This window comes from Ailuropoda melanoleuca, chromosome X (genome assembly GCF_002007445.2).
Source record: "Ailuropoda melanoleuca isolate Jingjing chromosome X, ASM200744v2, whole genome shotgun sequence".
In the NCBI taxonomy this organism is placed as follows: Eukaryota; Metazoa; Chordata; class Mammalia; order Carnivora; family Ursidae; genus Ailuropoda; species Ailuropoda melanoleuca.
The window spans coordinates 54,712,151-54,737,898 of NC_048238.1; the positions used below are offsets into that span (position 1 = coordinate 54,712,151).

At 45.7% G+C, this 25,748-nt stretch overlaps 1 protein-coding gene across 1 annotated transcript in view; it reads left to right on the forward strand.

Annotated features, from left to right (window-relative positions):
- Positions 1-853: 853 nt before the first annotated feature.
- SLC16A2 (solute carrier family 16 member 2) overlaps positions 854-25,748 on the forward strand; it is a 90,811-nt gene continuing 65,916 nt past the window's right edge. The window contains exon 1 of the mRNA XM_002929128.4: positions 854-2,095. Coding sequence (XP_002929174.2) covers positions 1,672-2,095 — 424 coding nt within the window. The 5' untranslated portion in view covers positions 854-1,671. The remainder of the gene's footprint in view (positions 2,096-25,748) is intronic.

Genomic DNA, 25,748 nt, shown 5'->3' on the forward strand with positions numbered 1-25,748 from the left:
CCTCTATTCCTCCGCCCAGTTCAGCCCGCTTTTACGTGCTTAATAACTCTGCGTTCGTGGGCATCTGGCAGAGCCCTGAGCTGCATTTTCACCAGCCATACAGTCTTTTCACCCAGCAAGAAGGTTAATAAGATGCCGGGTAGAGGCAGCTTGGCGCTCTCCCGCCTGCTGGTGGAGAGCGGAGTAGCTTAGTAACCACACCGCGACCTCATGATTAGTGCATTAGACGCGTGGGCCCTCAGGGGAGGCAGAACTTCCCGGGATCGTCGGGCGGGTCTGCGGGGCTGAGGTTGGTCACAGCAGCGCACTACTGCAGGGAGTCGGGACGCCCACAGGGCAGATCACCCATCCTGCCTCCTGGGACCCGTGAGCTCTCTGGGGAGCAAAATCTCTCTTATCCTCGAGGGGCTGGGGCCTTAGTTTGGGACATTCAGCGAGACTCTCACGTCTCTAAGCCTGAGGTGGGCGGAAGGGGATCGTGGTTGCTGGAAAGACATCCTCTACAAGCGGCTCGGCCGAGCTCGGAGGGCCGGAAGATCGGCCCTTGCCTAACTGGCAGCTTGACCTGGCCTCGACTTCTAGTTCCCCACTGCGGGACAGAGAGCAGGGAGGAGCCTAAGCTGAGCTTGGGCTCCCGCCCCGCCTGGGCCCGGCCCCCTCCGGTGTCACTGCACCTCCCTCCCTTCCTGGCCCAGCCCCCGGCCCAGACCCGGCCCTCTACCGCTCCTCTGGGCTCCAGGTTGGCGCAAACAAAACCCTGATTGACTGCCCTGAGGGGCGGGCCTCGCTGCCGGGCTGTCTCCTCCCCTTCGCGCCCCGCCAGGGATTTGCCGGGAAGGGCGGGGGTGAAGGGGGCGAGCCTTGGGGGGGGGGTTGCGCAGGACCCTGGGAGGCTGAGCCCCTGGCTCTAGAAGATTGTGCCCACCCTCTGCCCGAAGTCTGGGCTTTCCCCTCCAGGTCGCTCTCCCCAAGCGCAAGTGGGGGACAAAGAGATTCCCGAGGGCAGGGTGGAGTCTCTCACAGTCCAGCTCCTGTCCTGGGGTCCTCGGGACCACCTCAGTTCCAGCCTGCTTGTGAGGAGGAAGGGAGTGGGAGAAAAGGACAGTGGGGTCTTCCTTGGAAATTCTGGGTTGATCAGTGCCTGTTTGGAGCCTGTTGGGGGGAGAAGGCAGGAGGAACAGGACCGTTCGTGGAAAAACCATTTAAACTCTCCCTCTACTGAGTATCTGGACAAGGAGGACAGAATTCAGTAGTTCGGAAAGGAAGTTGAGATAGAGAGCAGTGGCTAGAGTAGGTAGGCGAGTATGGGGAGCAGGAAGGGCTAGGGAGAAGAGCAAGGCTGTAGCGGCTGCCTGTTGAGGGAGGAAGAGGGGGGGGAGAAGAGGAGGGGGAGGAGAGAGATGACATGGGGAGAGCAGAAGGGGGGTTGGACGTGGGAGGAGGAGGAGAGGACTCGAGGGACCGTCTGTCGCGGGACAGGCGGGCCAGCTGGGGCGCGGAGCCGGGTCCGGAGGAGGCAGCGGCAGCGGCAGCAGCAGCGCTCGGAGCAGCAGCAGCAGCAGCAGCGGCAGCAGCAGCTTCAGCAGCAGCAGCAGCAGCAGCAGCGGCAGAAACAAGTACCAGCCACACAGCGGCTCCTCCCGCCGGAGCAGCCACAGTCCCCCTGCCGAGATGGCGCTGCAAAGCCTGGCGAGCAAGGAAGCCAAGGGGCCCTGGCGGGAGGCAGACCAGGAACAACAGGAGTGGGTGGGTAGCCCCGAACCAGAGCCCGAGCCTGAGCCGGTGCCTGTGCCCCCACCCGAGCCGCAGCCAGAGCCACAGCCGGAGCCCCAGCCCCTACCAGACCCTGCACCCCTGCCGGAGTTGGAATTTGAGCCCGAGCCAGTGCATGATTCCAAGTCCACGCCCACTGTAGAGACCCGCGGCACGGCGCGCGGCTTTCAGCCCCCCGAAGGTGGCTTCGGCTGGATGGTGGTCTTCGCTGCCACCTGGTGCAACGGCTCCATCTTTGGCATCCAGAACTCTTTTGGGATCCTCTACTCCATGCTGCTGCAGGAGGAAAGAGAGAAAAATCGCCAAGTGGAGTTCCAAGCAGGTGAGTGGCCCCACGCGCCCCTCCTGGCATTCTGGGCAAGGGTGTCCTCCGCTCCCACTGCCGCCCGACTCCTGATCTCTCGGTTGGAGGCGCCCCTTCAGCTTTCTGCTTCGACTCCTCCCCCTTATCCCTTGCCCAGGGCGCTGCTAAGGAGCAGCTTGCGGGGCTCTGGGCACCCTTACCTATGGAGACTAGGCGCAAGACGTCCCTTGGGTGGGACCTGGGATAGTCATTGATCACAGGCAAGGAATGAACTTTTTTGCCCTGGAACAAATCCAGACGCACCCCCCCCTTTTTTTTTTAAAGTATGCTGACCATGTGTAGTGAGGGGAAATATTTGCAGATTTTTTTTGGAGGCGGTGCGAAGTCATGGAGAGAGGAGAGAGTTGGGAGGCTGGGAGGGCTTTGAGAGAAATACCGTACTGCGGATCTCCGCAGCAGCCCCTGTTCCCCTACAGGGAGAGGAGGTGTTTTCTGTCAAAAACACTTTTGGAATCCTGGTGACTGAGCGAACAAACACAAGGCAGGCATGTGTGTCTGCTGGAGAGAGAAAGGGGGAGGAAGGGAGTGCGAGTGGGGTGTGCGCGTGTCTCTTTGCTCGCAGTGGTTATGGCCCAGCCAGGCCAGGCCGTCCTCTACCACTCTGAGGGAGCGAGCAGATCTCTGTGCCCTCTGAGCTGAACCCCAAAGCAAGCAGGAAGGCGGTCTCCGAGGTCTCCTGCCAGAGAAGTGTAAGGCAGCTGGAAGGCTGGGCCCTGAGACTCACTCCACGCTGCCCCCAACCTGAGCCTTGCTCTCCCCCAGGCTCAAGCCTCTCCACTATCTGCCGGATGCCTCATTGGGCCTCAGCCAGAATGCCAACCTCGTGGGGCTGACTTGGTCTTCTTTCTAAGAGAAGCAAGGCTGGAGGGTATATATAGCCTTCGCTCTCTTAGGCCTGTGGCCACAAGACTGCAACCTTGCATTCTCTTCGCATTGAATCTGCCCATAGGCTCTGAAGTCAGAGGAGCTATTCTGTTTTCTCAGAAAGGCAAGGGTGATGCCCCTCAACAGTTCTGATGAGGAGTCTAGGGAGGGAGCGAGGGACTTGGGATGCCTTCTCCCTGAAGGCTCGCTCCTTCTGTGACTCCGCAGGACAGCTCCACTGCCCCTGGCTGAAAGTTCACAGCTCGGAATAGGTGGCTTTTCATAGTGTTGCCCTGGGGCTGAAGGCTGAGGGGTTCCCTCATCCCAACACATACTTCTGCTGCCCTCTGTGGGGGCCTTGGGATTATTTATTGAACATAGAAACCTTGAATTCTAGGGCATCCACCTGTGGATTCCCTGGGCCCTTGAACAGCCACTCCTATCGCTGCTCCGAACCAAGGACCCCCTCCCCCTTTTTAAAGTTTGCAGTTTTACTGGATTACCTTTAAAGAAGAGGATTTGGGGTACCACTTGGTACCTCTGTGACCCATTGGCACAGCAATGTGTGGGTCCCACTTGAAAATTAGAGTGTGCCTCCGTGGCTGTCCAGGGTGGAGACTGCCCAGGCCACACTGATGCCCAAGTGTAGGGGGTCCCTGGAGTGTGTGGAACAACTTCTGGGAGTAAGGTTACTGCCATACTCACCCCTGGGACTACCTTCTCCTTGCATTGATGCAGTTCAGGGGCTCTTGGGAAGGCAGCCAGGGTATGGCCTCTGGCTGTTGCCTAGGTTACCTAGGAGGGCACCTGCTGAGCATTGCCCTGTGGTTGAAGGCAGGCTGTTGGCCTTCAGAGTCAGTGGCAAAGTCTGGGTGAAACTTCATGGGAGGTAGTGGGGGATGGGCTGAAGCTAGGCCCTGGCATTCATGTGGTGTGAGCAGGCCTAGAGCTGGGCCCTTCCGAATATGTAATAAAACTTGGAAAAACCACTGCTTTACCAGGAAGAGGTTTACTGCTGGGGAACAAACTTCAAAGTAGGTGATCATAGGGGACTCAGGGGGAGGGCTGGCTGGGACTTTCCGGTCAAGACCTCACAGTGCAGCTGGGAAGGGGGGGGCAGTGGGCTGTGCAGAGGTGTGGCTGGTGTGTACTCTGACACAGACTAGGTCCATTGAAGGGCTGGGTTTACTGGTTTAAATTATGGTGAGTGTAAGTCAGGAGGGGACAGAGAAGAATTTGTTATGTTCCCAGGGTCTCAGAATACTTTGGCTTGGGTCCTCTCTGTGGTGCATCTTGAATTCATGAAAGTTATTTTTGACACTGGATGCTCTTAGGAACACCTCAGTTTTTATTTTGAAAAGGTCAAAAATACCCCACCACATTCTTGAGCTCCTAGAAAATCTCATCCTTAGCACTACCTTTCTTGGGCCCCTCAGCTTTCCCAAGCAACCATTCAGATCCTGAGATTCCAAATGTGTCTCTATCTCCACATGCTTTCTGCAGTTTACTCAAAATTTCCCAGGACCTGTGCCACAGCTCTGGTGTCTCAAAGGGTTAGAAGAAATCCGGCAGAAGCTTGCTAAAATGTTTATCAGCCAGTATTTGCCTAATAGCCTTTCTGGGGAACATGGAACATATATGCCCCTAGTCAAGGAGGTTGGTGCTATTAAGGTTCTATTAATGTCTGACATGCCTTTCATCTCTAAAAATCTATGAGTTTAATGTTTGGAGGTATCCCACAATCCAAATTCTCTTTGGCTAGGCCTAGTATCTTTACAGTTCTAAAGCTGCCACTGATTGTCTTTATGAGTCTAAGGTTCTGCAGATAATTGGAACTGTTATGAGCGAGCCCCAGAGAAAGGTAGTTTTGGTGTTTGGGGGCTAACTCCGCATCAGAGCGGTCTCTGAGCATGGGAACAGCCATGGAGAGTAAAAGGGAAGTGGAATTCAGGCCATTCTAAGCATGCAATGTACAGTTTTTGTAGATTCTGTGATGCCTACAGTTCTGCAGTGGCACTAACAGTATATCTTGTGCCTTCTCATTACCTGTCTTTGAAGGGAAGCCAGTTTTCCTTGGGTCCTATGCCTGGGAGGAATGGCAGGCAAAAGGTTCCTGAGATGGAAGCAAGTGACCAAGGTCTGATTTAGGGGGAAAAGGAAAAGACCAGGAGAGCAATGAGCCTATACTTTTGGCAGAGCTTGTAGGAAATTTGGGAGTTCCCCTGCCCAGACCAAGCAGCAGACAGGACAAGGCAGCCAGGCAACCTGGTGGAAAGTATGGCATGGCTTCCTGGTTGAGCTTTCCTACAAGCTCTGCAAACAGTATAGGCTCATTTTTCTCCTGATCTTTTCCTTTCTCCCCCAGACCAGACCTTGGTCAGTTGCCTCCATCTCAGGAAACTTTTGCCTGCCATTCCTCCCAGGCATAGGACCCGGGGAAAGTTGACTTTTGGAGGAAAGAGGGTAAAGAGGAACAAGGTAGCATTGGTTGTGGGCCCCAGGTCATTACTGGAACCCTAAGTGGGTTGGAGCTGGGGAAGGCTTAGGGTTGGGGATCCAGGAGACAAGGTAGACCAAGCCGGAGTTGTTAACATTGGCTCCAAGCTTAGGTCTTTTTAACTGTGCTCCAAAGTAAACCCATTACTCTGCACTTTCCACTTTGACTGCCAGTCTAGCACTGAGACATAAAATATGATGGGAGGTGTCTTTTATTGGGTAGTTTATAAGCATGGCCCTTGTAGGCTCCTAGGTGGGAGGATAGGGACTAGGGCTCTCACCACTCAGGGAAAGGGACAGTGGTCAGGAAAGTTTACTACTGGGCACAAGATAGTTCAGACTCATGGATCGCTCAAATGGAGACAGAATTTTCTAGGCATGGGGAAAATGGTACACTATGTATTTAGACAGAGTCCCGAGGATGGGTTGGGTCAAAGGCAGGTTAAGCTATATTTCTCTTCCCCATCTTAGGGCCTTTCGTTGCTTGGTTCAGTGTCTCACTGGGCTGACCACTAAATTTCTGAGTTTAGGAACCAGGGTTTTTTTGAGCAAATCTGCCAGGGTCTTACATTTGGCTGAAGGCTTTTGCCAACTGTCCAGATAAACAGGTTGGTTTAGAGCCTTCAATGGAGCTTTGGGCCACAGGGCCTTTGGTCAGGCATCTTTCAAGTAACTCTTCTGCCTCCTTCCCAACCAAACTAGTCCCAAACTAGGACCTTGACTCATATTGGAAGGGATGAGGAGGAGAGGTTGGGGTATTTGGAAGCCAACCAGGGGGATGCTTGTTTTAGCTTGAGTAGTTGGCTGAGGCTGGATCCCTGGCTTATTGTCCAGTGGCCTCAAATGCTCATTCTAAATATAAATCTGGACCCCAAAGGGCTGGTGATCTCAGTAATATCAGCTAAACAGTGACTAGGAGTTAGACAACTTGTGCCCCTGACTTGCTCTGTGACTTTGAGCAGGTACTTTACCTCTCTGTACTTCAGTTTATCTATCTGAAAAATGAGAGGGTTTGACTAGATGAACTTTATAGCTCTGCCATTCTATCCTTCTAGAATTATGTGAAATTTATTCACTTGGCATACATTTTTATTCATGCAGACAAAATGGAAATTTGTTAATCTCCCTGAATGAAGATGTAGACAGGTTGGGAAGAGACTGGGGAAACAATGAAAAAAACCATATAGATATTATTTTCCCATGTCATATGTATTTAGAGATTATAGGGCTGCTTATATATACTATTATGGTTGAAAAGATCCACTTCCTTTTGCCCAGTGTGTAAGGGCAACTCTGGACATACAACTGCTTGTTCCACAGTGCCCTGCTAAGTATGGAACTGGGCCCCCAAGAAAATTCTCTCAACTTGGATGGCTGCAGGCTAGCAGAATGGGTCTGTATGCTACTGTTTCCCAGCATTTGAACCTGTTCCTAAAAAGCATTAAACTATAAGCATTTCCTTAAGCCTCAGTTTGGACCCTTCTCCTGAAATTTAATTTCCCACAGTTCATTCTTATTTCTCAGAAATACATGGTTACTATGACATTGGTTTTCTCTTACTTCAGGATAGAAGAGTAAACCAGGAATCCTAAACGGGACATAGTGGTTTTCTTCAGGGGGCTTCAGACAGGGCATCTTTATAGGTGGGTTAGAGCTGCTGCCTGGGTCCCACTGTGGTTGGGTGTGGAAGGACTGCTGTTTTAATCCTAGAGGAGGCCCTGTGGGGTATCCACAATCCCTGGTCAACTTTAGCTTCTCTCAGGTCTTAGCTGAGAGTGTGGCTACTGAAGTAGCCGGCATAGAACTCTCTCTCATTTTCCCCTAAATTTATACTTGCTTGTCATTGGAAACATTTCCTCCAGTGCCATGAAGAGTAAACAAGCAGCTGGACTATCAACATTTGCAGAAATATGTAAAGGATGCCATCTTGACCTTTTGAAGAGACTGGTTTCCCAAGACGGTGTACTGCTTTTACCACCAGCATCTTTTTGTTTTGTTGCCTTTTGAAAAGGATTAATCATTTATGCTTTTCAGATTGTATAAAAGATGGAGTGAACTTTCTTGCCTTTAAAGGAACTTTCTCGCTTGAGATTCAATGAGCAAACCTTAGAGAAAAGGCTTTATTCATAACACACACACACACACACACACACACACACACACACACATCAGACACCTCACCTGAAGCCATGGATTATGAAAGCAGTCTTTCCCCATCTGTTTATGGAATCAGGTTTGACATGATAGAGGCTTCTGTAGGGGTTATGGCAGACTAGCACAAAGGGCCCAGAATGAAAAACTTGTTAGGTGAGGGTGATGTAGAGAATATAGCCAGCCTGGTCTGTACATCTTGGCCTGGACCCTTTGTAACTCCCCAACACTGGAATGTGGAAACATTATAAGTTTCTTTCTCCTTCCATTCCTCTCCTTATCCTGCATCCCTGTCGGTACTCAAAGGTTACTGGGAAGAAGGTTTAGGACGCTCCAGCCCACTCCCATGTTAGGAATGACAGAGCACTAAGCCTAAGGACATTTAATTACCTACCTTGAAGGTGGGTGCTGTGGTTACTAATGTGAAATCACTTGGCACCTATTTGTGGGTGTTGAATGTAGCCTGTTTGATGGCTTGAGGAAGTACATGCCTCTTCATCCTGGTAGTCTTGCCTAACTCTGTCTTCTACTTTGCTCCAGCTTCTGGGGTTGAAAGGAGAAGAAGGGATGAAATTGGCTGTCCTAACCATATTTTCGTGGCTCCTCCCATTTTCATAGCGCATTTGTATCACCTTTGCTAGATATGCCATCCTCTTTCCTCACAGTATTGTTATCTCTCTTCTTTTTCTTTCTCTTGCTCAATTAAAGGAACAACTGGAGTTTAAGATGTTGTACAGGCCCAACTCCAGCCTGGATCTTGGCCCATTTCTACATATCCCACAGAGGCATCTTTTCCTTTTTCCCCTTTCTTCTCTCTCTTACTCTTCACTTTCTGGGGGAAAGGTAACTTTCTATGTAGCATTCAAGAGTGTGGAAGTCATCACCTCTGGATTTTTGCAGTAAGATAACTGCTATGAACTTGTTTTTGTCATTTCCACACCCTCTCTTTTCATAACCCTGGGAGCCTAGCCGAGGAAATAATATTGTAGCAGGTCTTACCCAATCATATTCAACAAATGTCCTGGTCAGTTGCACCCCTTTCTCTTCAAGTCTTTACTTTCCTTGTTCTGTGCCAACTGAACCTCCAGAGATTTCAGATTGGTTTTTAGTAGCTTCAGTGGCTCTGGATAGAACAGAACTCTTCATTCCATTTTGAGTATCATCTCTGTTCTTGCCAAAAAATACTAAAGAATTGATTGTAGAGGAGTCAGAGAAGAGAGGAGGCAGACACCCAAGTCCTAACTAGAGTTAAAAGTGCCTTCAGTAAGGGGAGAAAGAGAGGAAGTAAAGCTCCCAGGTTAGCTGCTTCCCTGCTTCTGTGTAGCTGAAGGGAAAAGGGGAAGGAAATGTCGCTCAACAAGCAGTCCCTACACAGTCCTTTTGCTCAGCTTATTCTGTGCATCTACCCATCCACCCTCTTATCTAGGCTGAAAGGGTATGTACATGCACCCGTATGTCCAGACCTGTGTGTACATGTGTATGTATAGCTGGGCAAGTGATGTCCGTCTGGGCCAGTTAGCACAGTTGCTTAGAACACAGCACCTATGAGGCTGACATCACAGGTTCAGTCACTTGTTCAGGTCACTGAGCTTCTCACAAAGAAAAGAGCTCTTCTATTCACTACCCATCCCCTTCATGTGGGGTTGTCACTAATCCCAAGGGGACTGTGTGAAAGTATGGAGATGACTCCCTATAAGCCCTCCCTGCTACTTATTATTAATTAATTATTATTATTAACATTTATTTAGCATTTCACAATTAAGTCTGTGCAGCATCATATTAAATTCTTTACATGTAACAACTCATTTTAATTCTCAACAACACTATGATATAGGTACCATTATTTTCTCCATTTTGTGGATGAAAAGTCAGAGGCACAGAAGTTAAGTAACTTGCTTAAGCTCATATAGGAAATAATGACAGAGCCAGGATTTGAACACAGAGAATCTGAGTCCAGAATTCCTGCTTTTATATATCACCTAAGACATAGTAAGGATGGGAAGAGGCAGCTACCAAAGGGACTGCTGCCAAGTTTTCCATTCCTGTAGCCTCAGGGCATCCTTATGACTAAGGGATAAAAAGATGGCCAATAAAGGGTTTAGTAGACAGAAGTCTGACAGTCTCGTGATGTATGACATACTCCTCTAACTACTCATCTCACTCTACCCAGAGTCATGATCCCTGGGTACAAAAAAGACATAGAAATGGTCTCTTCTTAATTGTTTAGCCTCGAACAAGTTATATAAACGTCCAAGTCTTCAGTGTTCTCATCTGCGTGATGGAATTAACAATATTTTATAGGACTATGAAGGATCCAATAAGATTATGTATACAAAAGATCTTTGTAAACTGTGAAGGGGTTGGTGTTATTCTTATTCTTATTTCCAGTAACCTTTGCCAGCCCCTAGAATTTGAGTTGCTATACCTTTCTCTAAATATATCTGGAAGGGGAATCAACCCTCCTCTCCACATTCTACCTTCCCACTCAATCTCTTCCTCATATCCCCTCTGTATTATTCTGCAATTTGACCTGGGTGTCCTGTAGCTAAGGACTGGCTGTGTTTTCTTTGTTCCTCAGTTCTCTAAGAGCCCAGAGAAAGGAGGGGCCAGATAACAGGTCATATACATTCAAGGAAACAAGGCATGTTAAAATATTTACAGCTCTTGGCAGGAGCTCACAAACCTCCCTACAAGTCAAGGACTGAGGTTTTTAGTAGAAATTTCTAGGGACTGGGGGGGGTATGAGTGGTGGGTGAAGTTAGGGCGTCACTTCCTCCCGAGGGTCTCTCACAGAGCCTCTGTTCTCTTGCAGGTAGTGAGGAAGAAGGAAAGGGATAATTTAGGGTCAGAAGGTCTGGGCCAGGGGACATTAAGCATAGAAGGGGCCTTGCTCTTTTGTATTCAGTTTTGGAGTGGGCCAATTTCCTTGTGCTCTAAACAGGATAGCCCTGTAGAACAGAGGCCACAGAAGGCCAGAGTCTTGGAGGAAGACTGCAACAGCAGTTTCGAACAAGCATTTCAGTGACCACTTAGGGAGCCTCCATTAAGACCATCTAGTAGGCAAATCCAAAGGGAATGTTCCTCTTCTTTGTTGCAAACAACAAAACAAAATCTCAAAGCCCTTCTTTGAGACTAAGATTTTAAATATAGTAGGATTCACCCTTTTGATTTTTGGTTATTGAAATGTCTGGGCTGGAAGGCATTTTGGAGACCATCTCATTCTACCCCATCTGGTTCCAATTTTATAGGTAGAGAACTGAGATCTGGAAAGATGTGACCTCAATCAACATTACAGTCAGATGATTATAGTGGAGATTGGTTTGTAAGAGGGATTAGGAAATGGGTGCAAAGGATGGGGCTTTTGGCACCCTGGGAGGCCCCCAATCCAACTCACTGGCATACTGCCCCCTTCTCTCCCAGAACTTTTCCAAAGTCAACCCCTAGGCACTACTTTGTGGAAAGAGATTGTATTGTGTTTTAATAAATGTGATTTTATTTATTTAATATGAAACAAAATTCAAGAGTTGCAATACTATTAAGTCTCTCTCTAACTTCTGTCTCCCAGTTACCCTGTTCCCCAGCCTAGAGCCCACCAGTGTTGTCTGGTGTGTCCTTCCAGAGATATTCTGTATATGTACAAACAATTGTGTGTGTGTGTGTGTGTACACTCTATTTTTAAAATACAAATGGTAGCCCATACTTCATATTATCCTCTACCTCGCCTCTTATACTTCAAAATATGTCTTGGATATTATTACACATTAAATCCATAAAGTCTTCACTCTTTTTTTGTAATTGCACAGTATTCTATTATATGGGTATATAATATTTTATTTAATCAACACTTTGCTAATGGGCATTAAAGCTGTTACATAACTTTGAATATGGGCTTTGGAATCAAATAGTGCTAGATTCAATTAGTTACCACATGACTGGCTTTGACAAAGTTTTTAACTTCTTAAAGTCTAAGTTTTCTCATGCATAAAATAGGGATAATAATAACATGTCCGATACATGTTAGTTTTCTCCCTGTTCACAAGCCTTCCCCATACCTCTACCCAATTCAATTAATGTTGGTTCGATTCAAGTCAATAAGTGTTTATTGTGTGCAAGGCTAGACCTTGGATGCTCGAGCCAGAGAAGGGAAAATCCTTCAAGAAGTTTATAATTTCTTTGCAAAGACATAACATACCAAACAACTGCAGATTATTGCTAAGTAGTAAAAATATGTGCATATATATAATTGAATGCAATTTTTGTGCAGTGATGTGGGAAAGGAGAGATGAGTGTGAGGAATCAATAGGAATCAAGAAAGGTTTGCTAGGAGAGTTGTAACTCAAAATGGGATTTAGCTAAGTGAAGAAGAGCCTATGAATTGGGCAGTGGCAGGATGAAGGTTGAGAATTGGACAGTTTGATTGTTGCTCAGAGTCTGGGTCTTTGCCCTCTGAGAGTCCAGTGAGTCACTGTTCCCCATTAGGCCCTGACCCAGCAGGCAGGGTGGAGTGGAGAGGCAGGAGGAAAGGAAGATACTGAGGACATTTGGAGAGAAGGACACAGGGTAGGAGGATGTCTGGGCATTGGGCCATGGAATGAGGTGCCTGCAAATGGCTTGTGGCATAGCCTGCCCAACCTACACCACCTGCTTTTCCATGTCAGCAGCCCAGGCACACTTTCTGAGGTCAGAGGGGAGGGATAAAGGGCATGAGAGCAGAAATGGCAACAACTCTCAGCCCCTTACCCGGAGTCCCAAACAGACCTCCAGATGCTTTGAGCCCCAGGACAGTGGAAAACTACTGAGTGGTAACAATCTCCTCTGTGTGTAGCACATTGTAGTTTACATCTTAGTTGATGTTTATCCTTGCAACAGAGACAGTTATGAAATAAAATACTCAGTTGAATCTCATCATGTGCCAACATCTTTGATCACAACAAGTGCTATGTTGAAGGGTTCTGGAAAATGGAAAGTCAATGTGGTTTGTATTTAGTTAAAGAAAAGTTCACAACAACGAAGGGCTCGGTAGAGACTTATATTCCTATTTTATAGTTGCAGAAAAAGGAGAGAAGACTGAGAGCCAGTGAGTGGCCTAAGGTCAGACACTTAATATTTAGCAGAGCTGAGACTAGAACCCAGGTGTCCCCATTTCATGTTGCATGGGGACAGATATGTAAGAGCTCCCTGAAAGGTGGAATAGAGTTGTCCCTAAATTTGATAGCAGCTTGAAGTTTAAGTGTATGGATAAAAAGAAGTATGGTATGATGAAAAATAAACAAACAATCGGGAGTCAAAAAGTTAAGGGAGATGGAAATGAGGGTCATGGAAGGAAGGATCTAGGCCTTGCTAAGTTCTGTTGGCTGGAATCAAGAAAGGTACTGGATTGGCAACCAGGAGACCTGGGTTCTGCTTCTAGCTCTGTGACTGTCTTTGTGACCCTGAAAAGTCCATTGCCTTTTTTCGGCCCCAATTTTTCCACTAATTCCGTGAGAAGACTGGACCTCCCAGAGACTTAGTGCTTATAACCAGTGGCTTCTATAAACCAAAGAGGTTTCGGGTGCTTCCTGGCAAGGGGTCAGGAGTGATGGGGAATGGTGAGGTAGTGAGTAAGAGAACAACTTCTCTGAAGGAAATGGAAAACACTTCCTCCCAGATTTGAGAAGAAATGAACTTTGGAAAGGGTAGCTATCCTGTGGTCTCCATCCTACCTCCTTGGAGAATTCCATCCAAAAGAGGCAAAGAGAGAACATGTGTGCACAAGTGAGCAAGTACCTCAATGCAAAGCTGAGATTTGGTGGGACAGATTATGATACGCCGAGTCAATGTGCCTGGAAATCTTTCCTGAATATTCTCCAATTTAAGATCACTTTCCTAAAATCTTGTCTTTATTTTTTAAAAGGGGGTTTGTGTCCTATAGGTGAAGTACCACTGAGAATTCTCCTTTTATGGTACCTTCTTGAGTGAGCACTAACTCTGGAGCCAAACTGCTTGAGTAAGTACTGATTCCACCACTTAGCTGTGTCCCTAGGCAGGCCACTTAACCTCTCTGTGCTGTGTCCTCATTTGTAAGAGGAGGATACTAAGAGAACTTACCATATAGGGTTGTTAAATGAGTTATATATAGTTTGGAACAGTGTCTGGCACATGGTAAGTGCTGTATAAGCATTTGCTATTCTTATTATCTCACTAGTAGGCAAGTGTAACCCCAGGTGAGCCCAAGGGAGCTTAGCATTACTCAGTCAGGAATTCTGGGGGTAAACTTACTTTATCCAGGTACCATCTGGGCTACTCTGATGTTGGTCATGCTCAGGACCAGATTAAGATCTTTAGAGGCCCTAAGCACTATTTTTTTCAACTGCCAACTTCTGAAACAATTCATTAAATCTATGCTTTTCTCATTTGGGGTGGCCCTGCTTCACTGGGGCCCTAAAATCATAATTTTGCCCACATGTTGGGTGATCCTGCACTGGCCAAGTCAACCTGTAAGTTCCTCCCTGAGTTTTGGAGGGAACCAATGACTGTGAGTGGTCTACACATCCTCATGTAACAGTTTTGAAACCTGAATAACCCCATCCACAACAGGGTGCTCTGTATCCCACCTCCTAACAACTTGCCAAGATCCTGCCAAGCCCTATGACCTCCTTGACTGTTGGGACCTCCCATCCTGTTACTTGGAAGGAGGGTTTATATTTTGGGGTTAGGGGGAGGGGAGGACAAATGCCTGGAAGTCCCAACAGGGGCCCCCAGAGTAATATCTAAACTTTAGCAAGTTAAAATTCTGGTGCCCAGTTGGAATGACTGAGCACAGTCATAGCAGAGCAGGGGAATGGTGAAGACCACCTGCCTTGAAATGACTAGGAGACCATCCCTCCTCCCCTGAGCCCTGCCTTCAAGGCCTTCAAATCAGTGATCCTGAAACCTTAGAATCATTATCATTATCTCCATTGCTCTTGACCAGGTTCTAACCATCCAAATGGTAAACAACAGAATAGTGTGTGTTCCAAGAGACACAGTGGGTTGTTTTGTTTTGTTTTTGTTTTTTCGTGGGTTTTTTTTTTTGCCTTGACCTAGATTTTGTCTATGGAAAAACTAGCCAAAAGCAAATTTTCCTTAGATCTATAGGCTAAGAAGCTGGAGTGACCTAGTGGTCAGGGCAAGGGAGGTTAGCAAGACAGGTGGACTTATTTGTTCCTTTTCCCTGGGATGGCACCACTCACATTCAGGCCTAGCTAGACCTGTGCCACCTGCCCTCCTCACAGGATGTCTCAAACATGGAAGACTCAGGTAGAACCGGTCAGACCAGATGTTGGGAGCCTGTGGCTTTTAGGAAGAGAAAGACAGACAGCTAAAGCAGAGAATAGAGAGGGAACAAACCTACTGTCCTAGCTCTTAACTCCAGAAAGTACCCCCAGTGGGCTCCAGAGTATGCCCAGTGAACATCTGCTCAAAAAGGCCATGGCTCATCTGTGTCTCATGAGTGGACTTGGCTAGGGTTTCCAGGCAGGACCAGCAACCCGCAGACTACTCTCCAGAGCATGGCTCAACAGAGAATAGCACTTGCCCTGGGGCCCCCCTTTTTTCATGGAATTTGTTTTAGCACTAATAGAAAAGGTGCCCTTGGAATGGGAGATCATAAAGTAGACCCCAGAGTTCAAGTCTCCTTTGCCCATTTCTTTCTGTGCTGTGTGGTATAGGCTCAGGCATAGGATCTGACATCAGATAGACCAGGGATAGAGTCCTGAATTTGTGGTTTACCTAATCTGCAACCTTGGCCAAGTCACTTGGCCCTTCTCAGCCTCACTTTCTTTATCTGCAAAATGGGGGGAGGAAATAATAATCTCTATCTGACAGTCTTGTGATGAGGTTCAAATGAAAGGGGATGTGACAATATTTTGAAAACTGGTTTGAGCCTTATATATAAATTATCATCATGGCTGCCAGGTATATAAATTTATCTGTAGATTTGCACATGTTCTCATGCATCTATAGCTGGTTTGAGGCATCACCAGTGATGCACATATGTATAACCAACCACTTGTGTGTATAAAACTATACACATAATCTGACCTTAAGCTTGAACTCATGACAACTAAAAGCACACATACCCACAGGCACACACATACACATTTATCTACATGGACATCCCCTTTTCTTTCTCTCACACATATACCCCCACACAAGCAGATGTATATATATGTATGTATGTGCATATGTACATATATGTACAACTCCATAGATGTACAAGTGAGCACATCATACCCTCCAGCTTCTCCCCAGGCTATTCAGTTTTCTCAGGGTCTAAGAAAGGTCTTGTGTGTAAATCTCCCCACTTCATACTGATAATGTCCCTTTTGCTCTTATTGGGGCCTCTTCCCTGCTTCCTGTTGTTTGCAGATTAACACAGCTGCTGCCAAAATTCAAGCTGCAGTATGTGGTATCCACATGTCTGGAGAACATGGATCCTTGTCCAGTTGCTCTGTGAATAGCATTACGAATCTATTCTGCACAATGTATTTATAGCCATGTTTGCAAAGAGCTGACAGCGTTTTCAGATTTTTTCAAAACACAGTTAATCCAGCCACGAAAATAGTCACTAGCTCCCATGCCCTGAGGCTAAAAGAAATTAGGTAGCAGGCTTAATGAAAATTAGTCACAGAGCCTAAATGAGATTGAACCTCTCTTTCTCTCTCTCTTTCTCTCTTTTCCTTTCCCTCTCCCTTTCCCTCTTTCACTTTCCTTCTGCCATTCCTTTTTATTCCAAGGGTCTCTGAGTCTAAGGTAGGGTGGATGGTGATGGTATGGAGTGTAATTTGCTTCAGAGAGAGTCTGGGTCATCAGAGCCTAATGTTTTACAACGATGAAGAGGAGGAAAAGGAGAAAAAACATTAGGGTGTCCAGGATTATAAGCAGAAAGAACTTAGCTGGGGAATTAAATGGGGTGAGAACAAAAGGAGGAGGGTTAATGCCCACAGTGAAGCCAACTAGAATGGCAAAGTGCCCCAGCCTCCCCTTAATCACTGGGACCTGGGTTAGTAAACTCTTTTGTTTAATGCAAGGTTGGAACACTAAGAAGAATCTCTAGTGATAGAATTGAAGAGTTAAGCATGGTTGAAGAACAAAATGCTTTCCCAGTGAGACAAGTAAGCCTGGGCCTACTGGTCCAACCCAGGTGGCCCAGTCATGACCTAGGGTGAGGAAAGTTTTAGGTAGGGCTATGAGAAAATTTATTATCCAAACTGGGACACATTTGAGAGTGAAAGGAGACACTATTAAGATTATGCTAGGACAACAGGCATAAATTAGGATTGTCTCAGGCAAATCAAGATGTATTTTCATTTTAGGTTTAGGCTTTATTGCTCCAGCTTACCAGGAAGGGGCAAACTGTAAGGGTTCTTCACAAGATGACTTAAAAAATGTGTGTGGGGGGTTGGGTAGTGGGGATCAGGGCAGGGAGATTCAGTCTTGAGACTGGGGATTGTTTACTCTGAATACTAAATCCTTTTCTTGTTGTTGTCCATGAATATATAATGGAACTCCTTCCCAAGTATGTTTATTTCCTGATCAGCTTCAGAAGAGGAGAAACTATGTGTGTATGTGTGCTTGTGTGTATGCAGTTTAGTGCATTGCATGTATGTTTGTGTCAAAGTTTTGAAAGTATGTATGAATGTGAATAGGAATGCAAGTATATGTAACTGTGTAACTATGGGCATATACATGTATATGGACACGTGAGTGTATGAATGTGGATGTCACGAGGATAAACGAGGGTGTGTGTGTGTGTGCATGCACGCACACATGAGCATATGTAGGGCAGAGCCTGACTCCCTGGTTCATTGCTTTGTGGAGTCCTTAATTTCCAGAAAGCAATCACATAAACCACCACCTCATTTTGCATGTGAGGAAACTGAGGCATGTGTAATGAGACCTACTTTTACTATTTGTTTGGCAGTGGTTGAGGATAGACTAGGAATAGTCACAATAATCCTGATTGGGAGTTAACTGTCGACCCATGCACTGAAGTAAAAGCCCAGCTATTTCTTTAGGGTTTCTGAAAACCAGTGCTTGGCAAGTGTGGGAAGAAGCTGCTTAAGATTAAGCTTGAGGGGCACCTGTGTGGCTTAGTCAGTTGAGTGTCCGACTCTTGATTTTAGCTCAGGTCATGATCTCTGGGTCATGAGATAGAGCCCTCCATGGGCTTCATGTTCAGCGCGGAATCTGCTTGAGATTCTCTTTCTCCCCCTCTGCTCCTCCCTCTGCTCTCTCTCTCTCCGCCTCTCAAAAATAAATAAATAAATAAATAAATAAATAAATAAATAAATAAATCTTTAATGATAAAAAAGAGTAAGCTTGATGTTCCTGTAAAGTCTCGATTTGAGCTCAAGGGGAAGATTTGATAGCTGGACAGTTCTTCTAGGCCTGCCCCCCTGAAGCATCCTGTCAGGGAATGGAAAATTTCTGTGCTTTGAACATCATTTAACAGCCCTGCTTTTGCCACCACCAGCACCACATACATACACATACACAACTTACAGTTGAGGTTTGCTTTGTAGACAATCCTGGATAGTAAAGATCCACTAAAGGCTTTTACAGGATGCAGGCCAGATGTAAGCTGCAAGTATTTCCAGACTAACCAATAAGAGGAAATCTTCTCTCCACCAATCCTTGATCTTTCTGTTTCTGCCCTCGTTGCTTTGGGCTTTGGGCAAGGAAAATGGCTAAAGAGTCCCCAGGAGTGTTACAGTTGGCTCTTGGAATGGGAATTTGTGCCTCCAGGAGCAGGATGGGAGACTCCTCATGAGCCTTGGCCTGTTACATCTGTGGCTGAGAAGTTAGCCATGCAAGTGAGCAAGTGCAAGCCATGCATTAGCCCAGTGCTAATGAAGTAAAAATCCCATACTGTGGTTCAGTCCTCATCTGAACAAATTCAGTTCACTAAAGGCTCTGTTTAGGCTATATCCGTTTGCCTGACCAGTCACATGGATGAGGCAAAAGAATATGGGGTGCTGAAGCATGACTCTGAGAAAATAATCCAAGTTTCATGTCCTAGTGATATGCACATTCACATTCAGCCAATGTTTATTGAGCCTTTTACTGTGTGCCTAGCACCATGCTCACTTCTACATGTATTAATTACCCCACCGAACCCTCCCAACAGCCCTGTGAAGTAAGATTAGTCCCATTAAGATACACCAAGAGGTAAAGTGGTCTCTCAAAGTAAAACAGCTAGAAAAGGGGGAATCAGAATTTAACCACAACTCTGTTTGATTAATGGTACTAAAGCCATTTACATTTAAATAAATTATTGAGAACCCACCGCATGCCAGACTCTATGCTAAGATTTTTTCCATGGATTATCTCACTTAATCCTCAAAATAGTCCTATGGGGGGATAGTCATCCCTTTTTTACAGATAAATCTATTGAATAGGTATGTTAGGTAACTTATCCAAGGTCAAATGCTAGTATAGCACTAGTATAGCTTGTTGATTCCCAAGCCTACAGTGTCTCTCCTTTGCTCCTCTATGGATATCAGATACCCTGTCTAGATGATTCCTAAAGCCCCTTCCAGCTTTGACATTCTAGAAGTCAGCAACTCTATGGTAACCATTCCCCATTAACTCAGGCAGCCTTGAGTCACTTGACTGTGGAACCTATCGTGGTCCTCTTCCCACTAGGCTCTCTCTGTGTGTGGTACAGAGGAAGAGTAGGCAAGTGCCTCCCCAGTAGGCTCAGTCTGAGTTGGCCTGGGACTCTGACTCAGCTCCCTACTCCTGGCCTCAGGTACCAGGTGAGGTGCTTTTTGTAATAACTTCCTGAAGCTGCTCTGGGCTCTAGGCCTGGGCCCTGTAACTTTCCCTCTGTAAAACAGAACAGAACAGAACAAAACAAAACAAAACAAAATGAAACAAACAAACAAACAAAAAACAGGAAATATCTCCTTAAATTGGCAAATGAGAAAATCCTACAAAAAGGGCCCAGGGAAGCTGCTTCCATGCCTGAGGTGATTGTACCTATGTTTGTGTGTGTGCTTCTCTGGGTGCATGTACGGCCAGGAATTGCAGACAGAGGTCAACCTTGATTCTGCATTGTCCAAAGCCCTCCTTGGGCTGACATGAATATTTCATTCCCTACCTACTCCATCAAATCTTTCCCTCTTGGAAGCTGCTGATGAATTTTATATCCCCTTCTGAACCCCAAGCAGAAGAAGGTTGGTTGGCTCACTAAGTGATTAGTCAAGGTCTGATACCTGGTGGGGGTGGTATTGATCTACCTCCTCAGAGGATTACCCAGATGTGCCCAGTGGCTAGGGTTTGAGGTGTTTCAAGTTACCTATGTAACCAACATCAGGGGAAGGGAGTTTCCCTAGGAGAACCCAAAGCAGCACTCAGGAAATTACTTCGGGGGAGGGGGTGTGGTTCAGATGACTCTCCATTCTCCTTCACCTTCCCTGATCTTGATGCTTTCTGAATTCCTTTTTTATACTGCCTCCCTCTTCAAACCTTGCTGTCCTGGCACCATATCCTGCCCCCTCCCACTCCTCTACCCTTGTTAGTTGGTACGGGTGAAGGAGCACTCCACAAAGAATGAGAAAACATGGATTCTACCACTATCTGCAGATTTTACCACTATCTCCCTGTGTGACTTCGGTCAAGATACTTTACTGTGATGAACTTCAGTTTCCTCATTTGTAAAACAGGCAGAAACCAGACTGTTTTTAAGGTTTGACTCAAGATTTAAATGGAAAATAAAACTATGCAAAAGCATCTAGGACAATTCTGTTGCTTGTTTTGAGGCTCGAATGAGAGAAATAATCTGGAAATACTTGGTGAGCCCTAAAGTGCTCTTCATACAGGAGGAGTTGTTATTGTTAATACTCCCTGTTCCCTGACTGCCTTTTCATATACGTAATAATTCAAATTGACCCAGCCTGGCTAATGTCCTGTTTCACCTCCAGTGTTTGCTCTGAAGACTAGGTAGTCATCTGCTTCCAGAATCTCTGTGTCTGTGGTGGAAAATCACAAGGTTCTCACAGGGTCCTCTTTCTTCTCCCAGGGACAAACTTAGCTGGGCTTTTCTGCACAAAAAGTCTTTCTCATCTCACCCACGGAAGCAGTGGCAATCTCAAGTCAATGCAACCAGTAAGAAAGATCTATTTGGAAAGACAAGGCTCATCTCAGGATGTTATTACTAGTCCATTACTGCAGATGAGAAAACTGAAGTTCAAAGAAGTGAAGGGCAGGTTCTAAGTTGTGTGTATATGTGTGTCAATGTGGGTAGGAAGCTCATCTGGAAGCCTATGAGAGGTGAGAATACTGGATTGGCCATTAAGATAATCATCAGTATCCAGGAATTAAATAAAACCAGGCAGCAAACTTAATAAAAATTAGGTACTGTACCAAAAAGATAGTAACCGTGTACTATCTTTTCATGTCCTTCTTTATTTGGCTTGAATTCCTGCAAGACGACTTATTTTATTTCTCTACATATAGCACAGTTACAGGTGCTGTGACTGAAGGGCCAAGGGGAGACAAAAAACTAAGTCTCATGTCTTATGTCTCTATGAACAGACTTACAATTCAGCACAGTGATTTATAAGGAGAGATATACTGACCCCAGCACCTAACACCTATATATATAGTAAGTGCTTAATAAATGTGTACCGAAGGAAATGAGGGCCAAAGGTCAGAGAACGTGGACATGCTTGGGGAAAGGTTAATGCATTATGGGCAAAAAGCCCCAACCCATTCTAGGCATACTAGTCAAAGACAGAACCACTGCTGACTTCTTACGCCTTATTTGCAAGACTTTTTTAAAGGTATGATGTGTTTGGATTTGTTTTCCAAATCACGCTTTTTAACAAGCAATGTTAGAGTTTTAGGCTTTTCCTTTAACTGCTGATCATGCTTCTTCTACCTAAGAAATCCCATAGGAATCTTCAAGCTTCAATTTGCTCCTGACAAATGACTCTCCCATTTCCTTGCCCTATCTATGGACTCTGATTTTTATAATTGTGGGGACCAAGATTCCATCCCCTCTTTTCCCTGGGACCAAACAGGTTTTTGAATTTCAGAGTAGAGCCACACTCTCACCCATTCTCTGCTGAGTCTGGAATTCCCAAAGCACGGTCTGCCTTGTCTGCGTTTGTGCAGCCGGACAGGGTAAATATCCTGTACATCTGCCTTGTTCTTCCCTGGGCAGCCTGCCCGCCCCCACCAGTTTCCAGACTCAACCTAAGTCAATTCCCTGCCTTCTTCCCCCTTCATGAGAAATTCTGGCAGGGAAAACTGGCTCCTCTCTTGCCAGCTCAGTGATACTTTTGGATGGAGCAAGCAGATTGCATCCCAAGTTCGAGTGGATTCTGACACATAATTATCCAGGGATTGGTAATTTAAGCTTGCTTACCTCTCATACAAAGACCAGAGAACTGGTAGAAGTTAATTTGCAGCAGAAGAAAATTAATCTAGAACAAATAACTTCTCAACTTTGAGAATTCTAAGACATTACGGATATAGTTCTCCCTAAGCCTTTGGATTCAGCCTCTTGCCTCCAGTCATGCCAGGATGATGAAGGTCTCAGTCTCTTTTCCTATTGTCAGAAGTTCAGATTTTGGCCTAGGGCCTGGGTAAAGATGAGGATGACAGAATGACAGAGTTACCTAACTGCAACAGAGAATGCATTCCTCCCCAGCCGGTCCTGCCCCAACATGTAATTGAATACTTCTCCCTTTGCCACCCCTCAACAGGCTTTTGCCCTTCTCTTCCTAAATAAGGTTTTTAACTTACTGACTTACTTATTCAAATAAAAGATCTAATGTTCAAATGACCATAGGTATGTCCTTTGGCTCTGAACACATGGTCAATTTAAATCTTGGGGAGTTTTCAGAGAGGCCCACAAGCTCCCTGTGTGAAACACCTAAACCTGAATCATGTGAAGGTAGTTGCATGATAATGGCTCCCTGGATGGTGACATTGATAATTATGATAAAGTATTTGGTCCAAACTTGACTTAGATTCATAGAAGGTCAGAGCTAGAAGGTCCTCAGTGGTCATCAAGTCCAGTGGTTCCCAATGAAGGGTGACCATTAAAATCATCTAGAGAGTATGTTAAAAATACAGCTCCTTTGTGTGAGATAGGTGTGTGTGTGTGTGTATGTGTGTATAATGGAATACTACTCAGCCATAAAAAAGAATGAAATCTTGCCATTGCAATGATGTGGATGGAGCTAGAGAGTATTATGTGAAGCAAAATAAGTCAGTCAGAGAAAGACTATATGGAATTTAAGAGAAAAAACAAACAAGCCGAGGGGGAAAAAAAAAAAGAGAGAGAGGTAAACCAAGAAACAGACTCTTAACTACAGAGAACTGATGGTTACTGTGGAGGAGCTGGGTGGGAGGTTGGGTTAAGTAGGTGATGGGGATTAAGGATGGCACTTACCATGATGAGCACTGGGTGTTGCATGGAAGTGTTGAATTACTATATTGTATACCTAAAACTAATATTACACTGTATGTTAAGTAAATGGAATTTAAATAAAATGTTAAAAAAATACAGCTTCTTTGCAGCCCATGATAAACTTTCTAAATCAGAGTTTCTGAGGTAGAACTTCAAAATCTATATTTTAAATACTCTCATCGGGTGATTCTGGTGATAGGCCCATTTTGAGAACTGCTTAGTTGAATCCTTTGTTTTGTTTTGTTTTGTTTTTGTTGTTTTTAAGGTGAGGAACTGAGACTCAGAGGGGCAGTGGCCTGCAGCAAAGTGGATAGGTAGGAAAATAAGGGCAGAGCCTTTCTGCTTCGGTTCTCACCATCCTCTCTTTACATAGAACGTCCACATTACTTTTCCTCATTCTGCCATTACTTATCTTTCCATGTCTCCAGAACTATGAGTGCTTTGATGGTGTAACCATGTCAGATCTGTCTCTGAGGGCTTTATGTCCTTGAGCTTAATCCTTGAAGCCAGGCTGCTGACTTGCCAGGCAGGTGCACATTCTTATCCCCTGTACTTCCATTTTTCCAGAGAAAGAAGTTTGGGGCTGGAGACACAGTTCCCCCTTCCTTCGAAAAGCAGGATTGCCCATAATGTTTCAATTTTTTGTGCAGGCAGAGATCTGTCCAGAGCTGTGTGGGACCCAGGAACCCAATTCTTGTGCTGAGGGAGCCAGAATGTCTAGTGGCAGCAGGTTACCTGAAGCTCAGGCTGAGGCTGAGTGTCTGTTTGTTTATCTTGGGGAATTTTGGCTTTATTCCCATCACATTATTGCCAACGGCAACCTTAAGTGCAAGGATAATAACATGCTTTGAAAAATGCTTAAAACGTCAATTACCCAGCATTGAGACAACCTCTGGGAGTTGTTCCTTCATGTCCACATCTTAAGCTGTGCTTATCATTCTCATAGCACTGTGTTTCACCCTGCCTAAGTCTGCAGGGCTGCCCACCACTTTGGCTTGCTGTTTTTCAGGGCCAAAGTGGGAAGTAGAATGGAAAGATGGCTGGAGGGAGGCAAGGCATGGCTGACCTGTAGTTTGCATTTTTGTGCATTGAGAAGGGCTCAGTGCCAAGCTGTGGAAGGGAACACTGACTGTCATTAGACCTGGGTTTTAGCCTCACCATTGCTGTGTCCACTCATTGTGTGACTGTGGAGTAGGCCCTCACTCCTCTAAGTCTCAGTTTCCCTGACAGCACAATGAGGAGGTTGGACTCAGAGCCTTTCAGTTCTGATTGAAGGATAATAATTCAAGAGCAAATCTGTAGGGTCAGGGAGGGGTCACCTAATGGGTGATGTTCATTCCCTGACCTCATGGTGACCTATTCATCTCGAATCTTGAGTTCACTCTTAGAAAATATGTGTTATTACCCCAGTTTAAAAGAAAAAGATATGACCTCCAAAGCAATTTGCATATGTTTATGCCCTACTGTGCTAGCTTCGGTGGGCCTCAGCTGGGCCGTATCTCACAGCTGCCTGGTTCCACTGCACTCTGGATATTTCAGAATAACTGCTTTTCCTACTGGATGTGGGTACCTGAGGATATAGCTAACTCTACTTTTTAGGATCCCCTCTTCATTCTCTGTTGCCTACTTGCAACATCTGTGGGGCTTTTTAGCACATTGACTCCCTCAGCCACGCACTCCTCTAACTAGGTCACCTGCTGGCACTGACTCAGTGCCAGCAGCCTGTGGTTTCTTTGACTGGAAAGGCCTTGCTTCATCCTGTTGTGAGGAACTCTTCTATTTGGCAGTTTTGCTCTGGAGATTTCTCCTCTGACTAACCCTTCTCCTCCCTCCTTCCTCCTCCCCACCCCCTGCCCCAATCCCCTAGGGATAGTGGGATGAATTTTGTCTTGGAACAGGGCACTATGGTCTATCAGGAATGTCTGCCCTTTATTACCAGTGATAGCAACAGAGGCTAGCTTGGGGAACTTTAGCATCCCCCAAAGGCATGGCTAATAAACAGATAATCTAAGCAAAACTCATGTGCTTGCTATGCAAATAAGCATTGAGACAAGTCTCTAGTCACCTCTTTCCAACAAGTTGCTTTCTTTATGCCCTTTGTTTTGAGAAATTATGGGCCCCCCTTGTACCAAGAAACAGACTCTTAAGGATAGAGAACAAACTGATGGTTAGCAGAAGGAAGGTGGGTGGGGGGATGGGTGAAATAAGTGGTGGGGATTATGGAGTGCACTTGTCATGATGAGCACTGGGTAATGTGTGGAATTATTGAATCACTATATTGTACACCTGAAACTAATATAACACTGTATGTTAAATACACTGGAGTTAAAATTAAATTTTAAAGTTCCACATTTTAAAAAAAGTGTGGGTCCTCTGCCCAGGGCAAAGGAAAGCACAACTGTCTCTTCCTTTGTTCTTACCAGTACATTTTGTACAACTCAGTTCAAGATTTCCAATAGGCAGCACAATACCACTTGGATACCTATTTAATGTTGCTTGAAACCCCTAGGTATCTTTCATACATGTCTCTACTAAGTCACACCTCCTTTATTATACAGTTGTGCAGATCACTTTTTATTTTATTGAAGTATAATTGACATATGATGCTATATTAGTTTTCAGTGTACAACGTAGTGATTTGACATTTATATACAC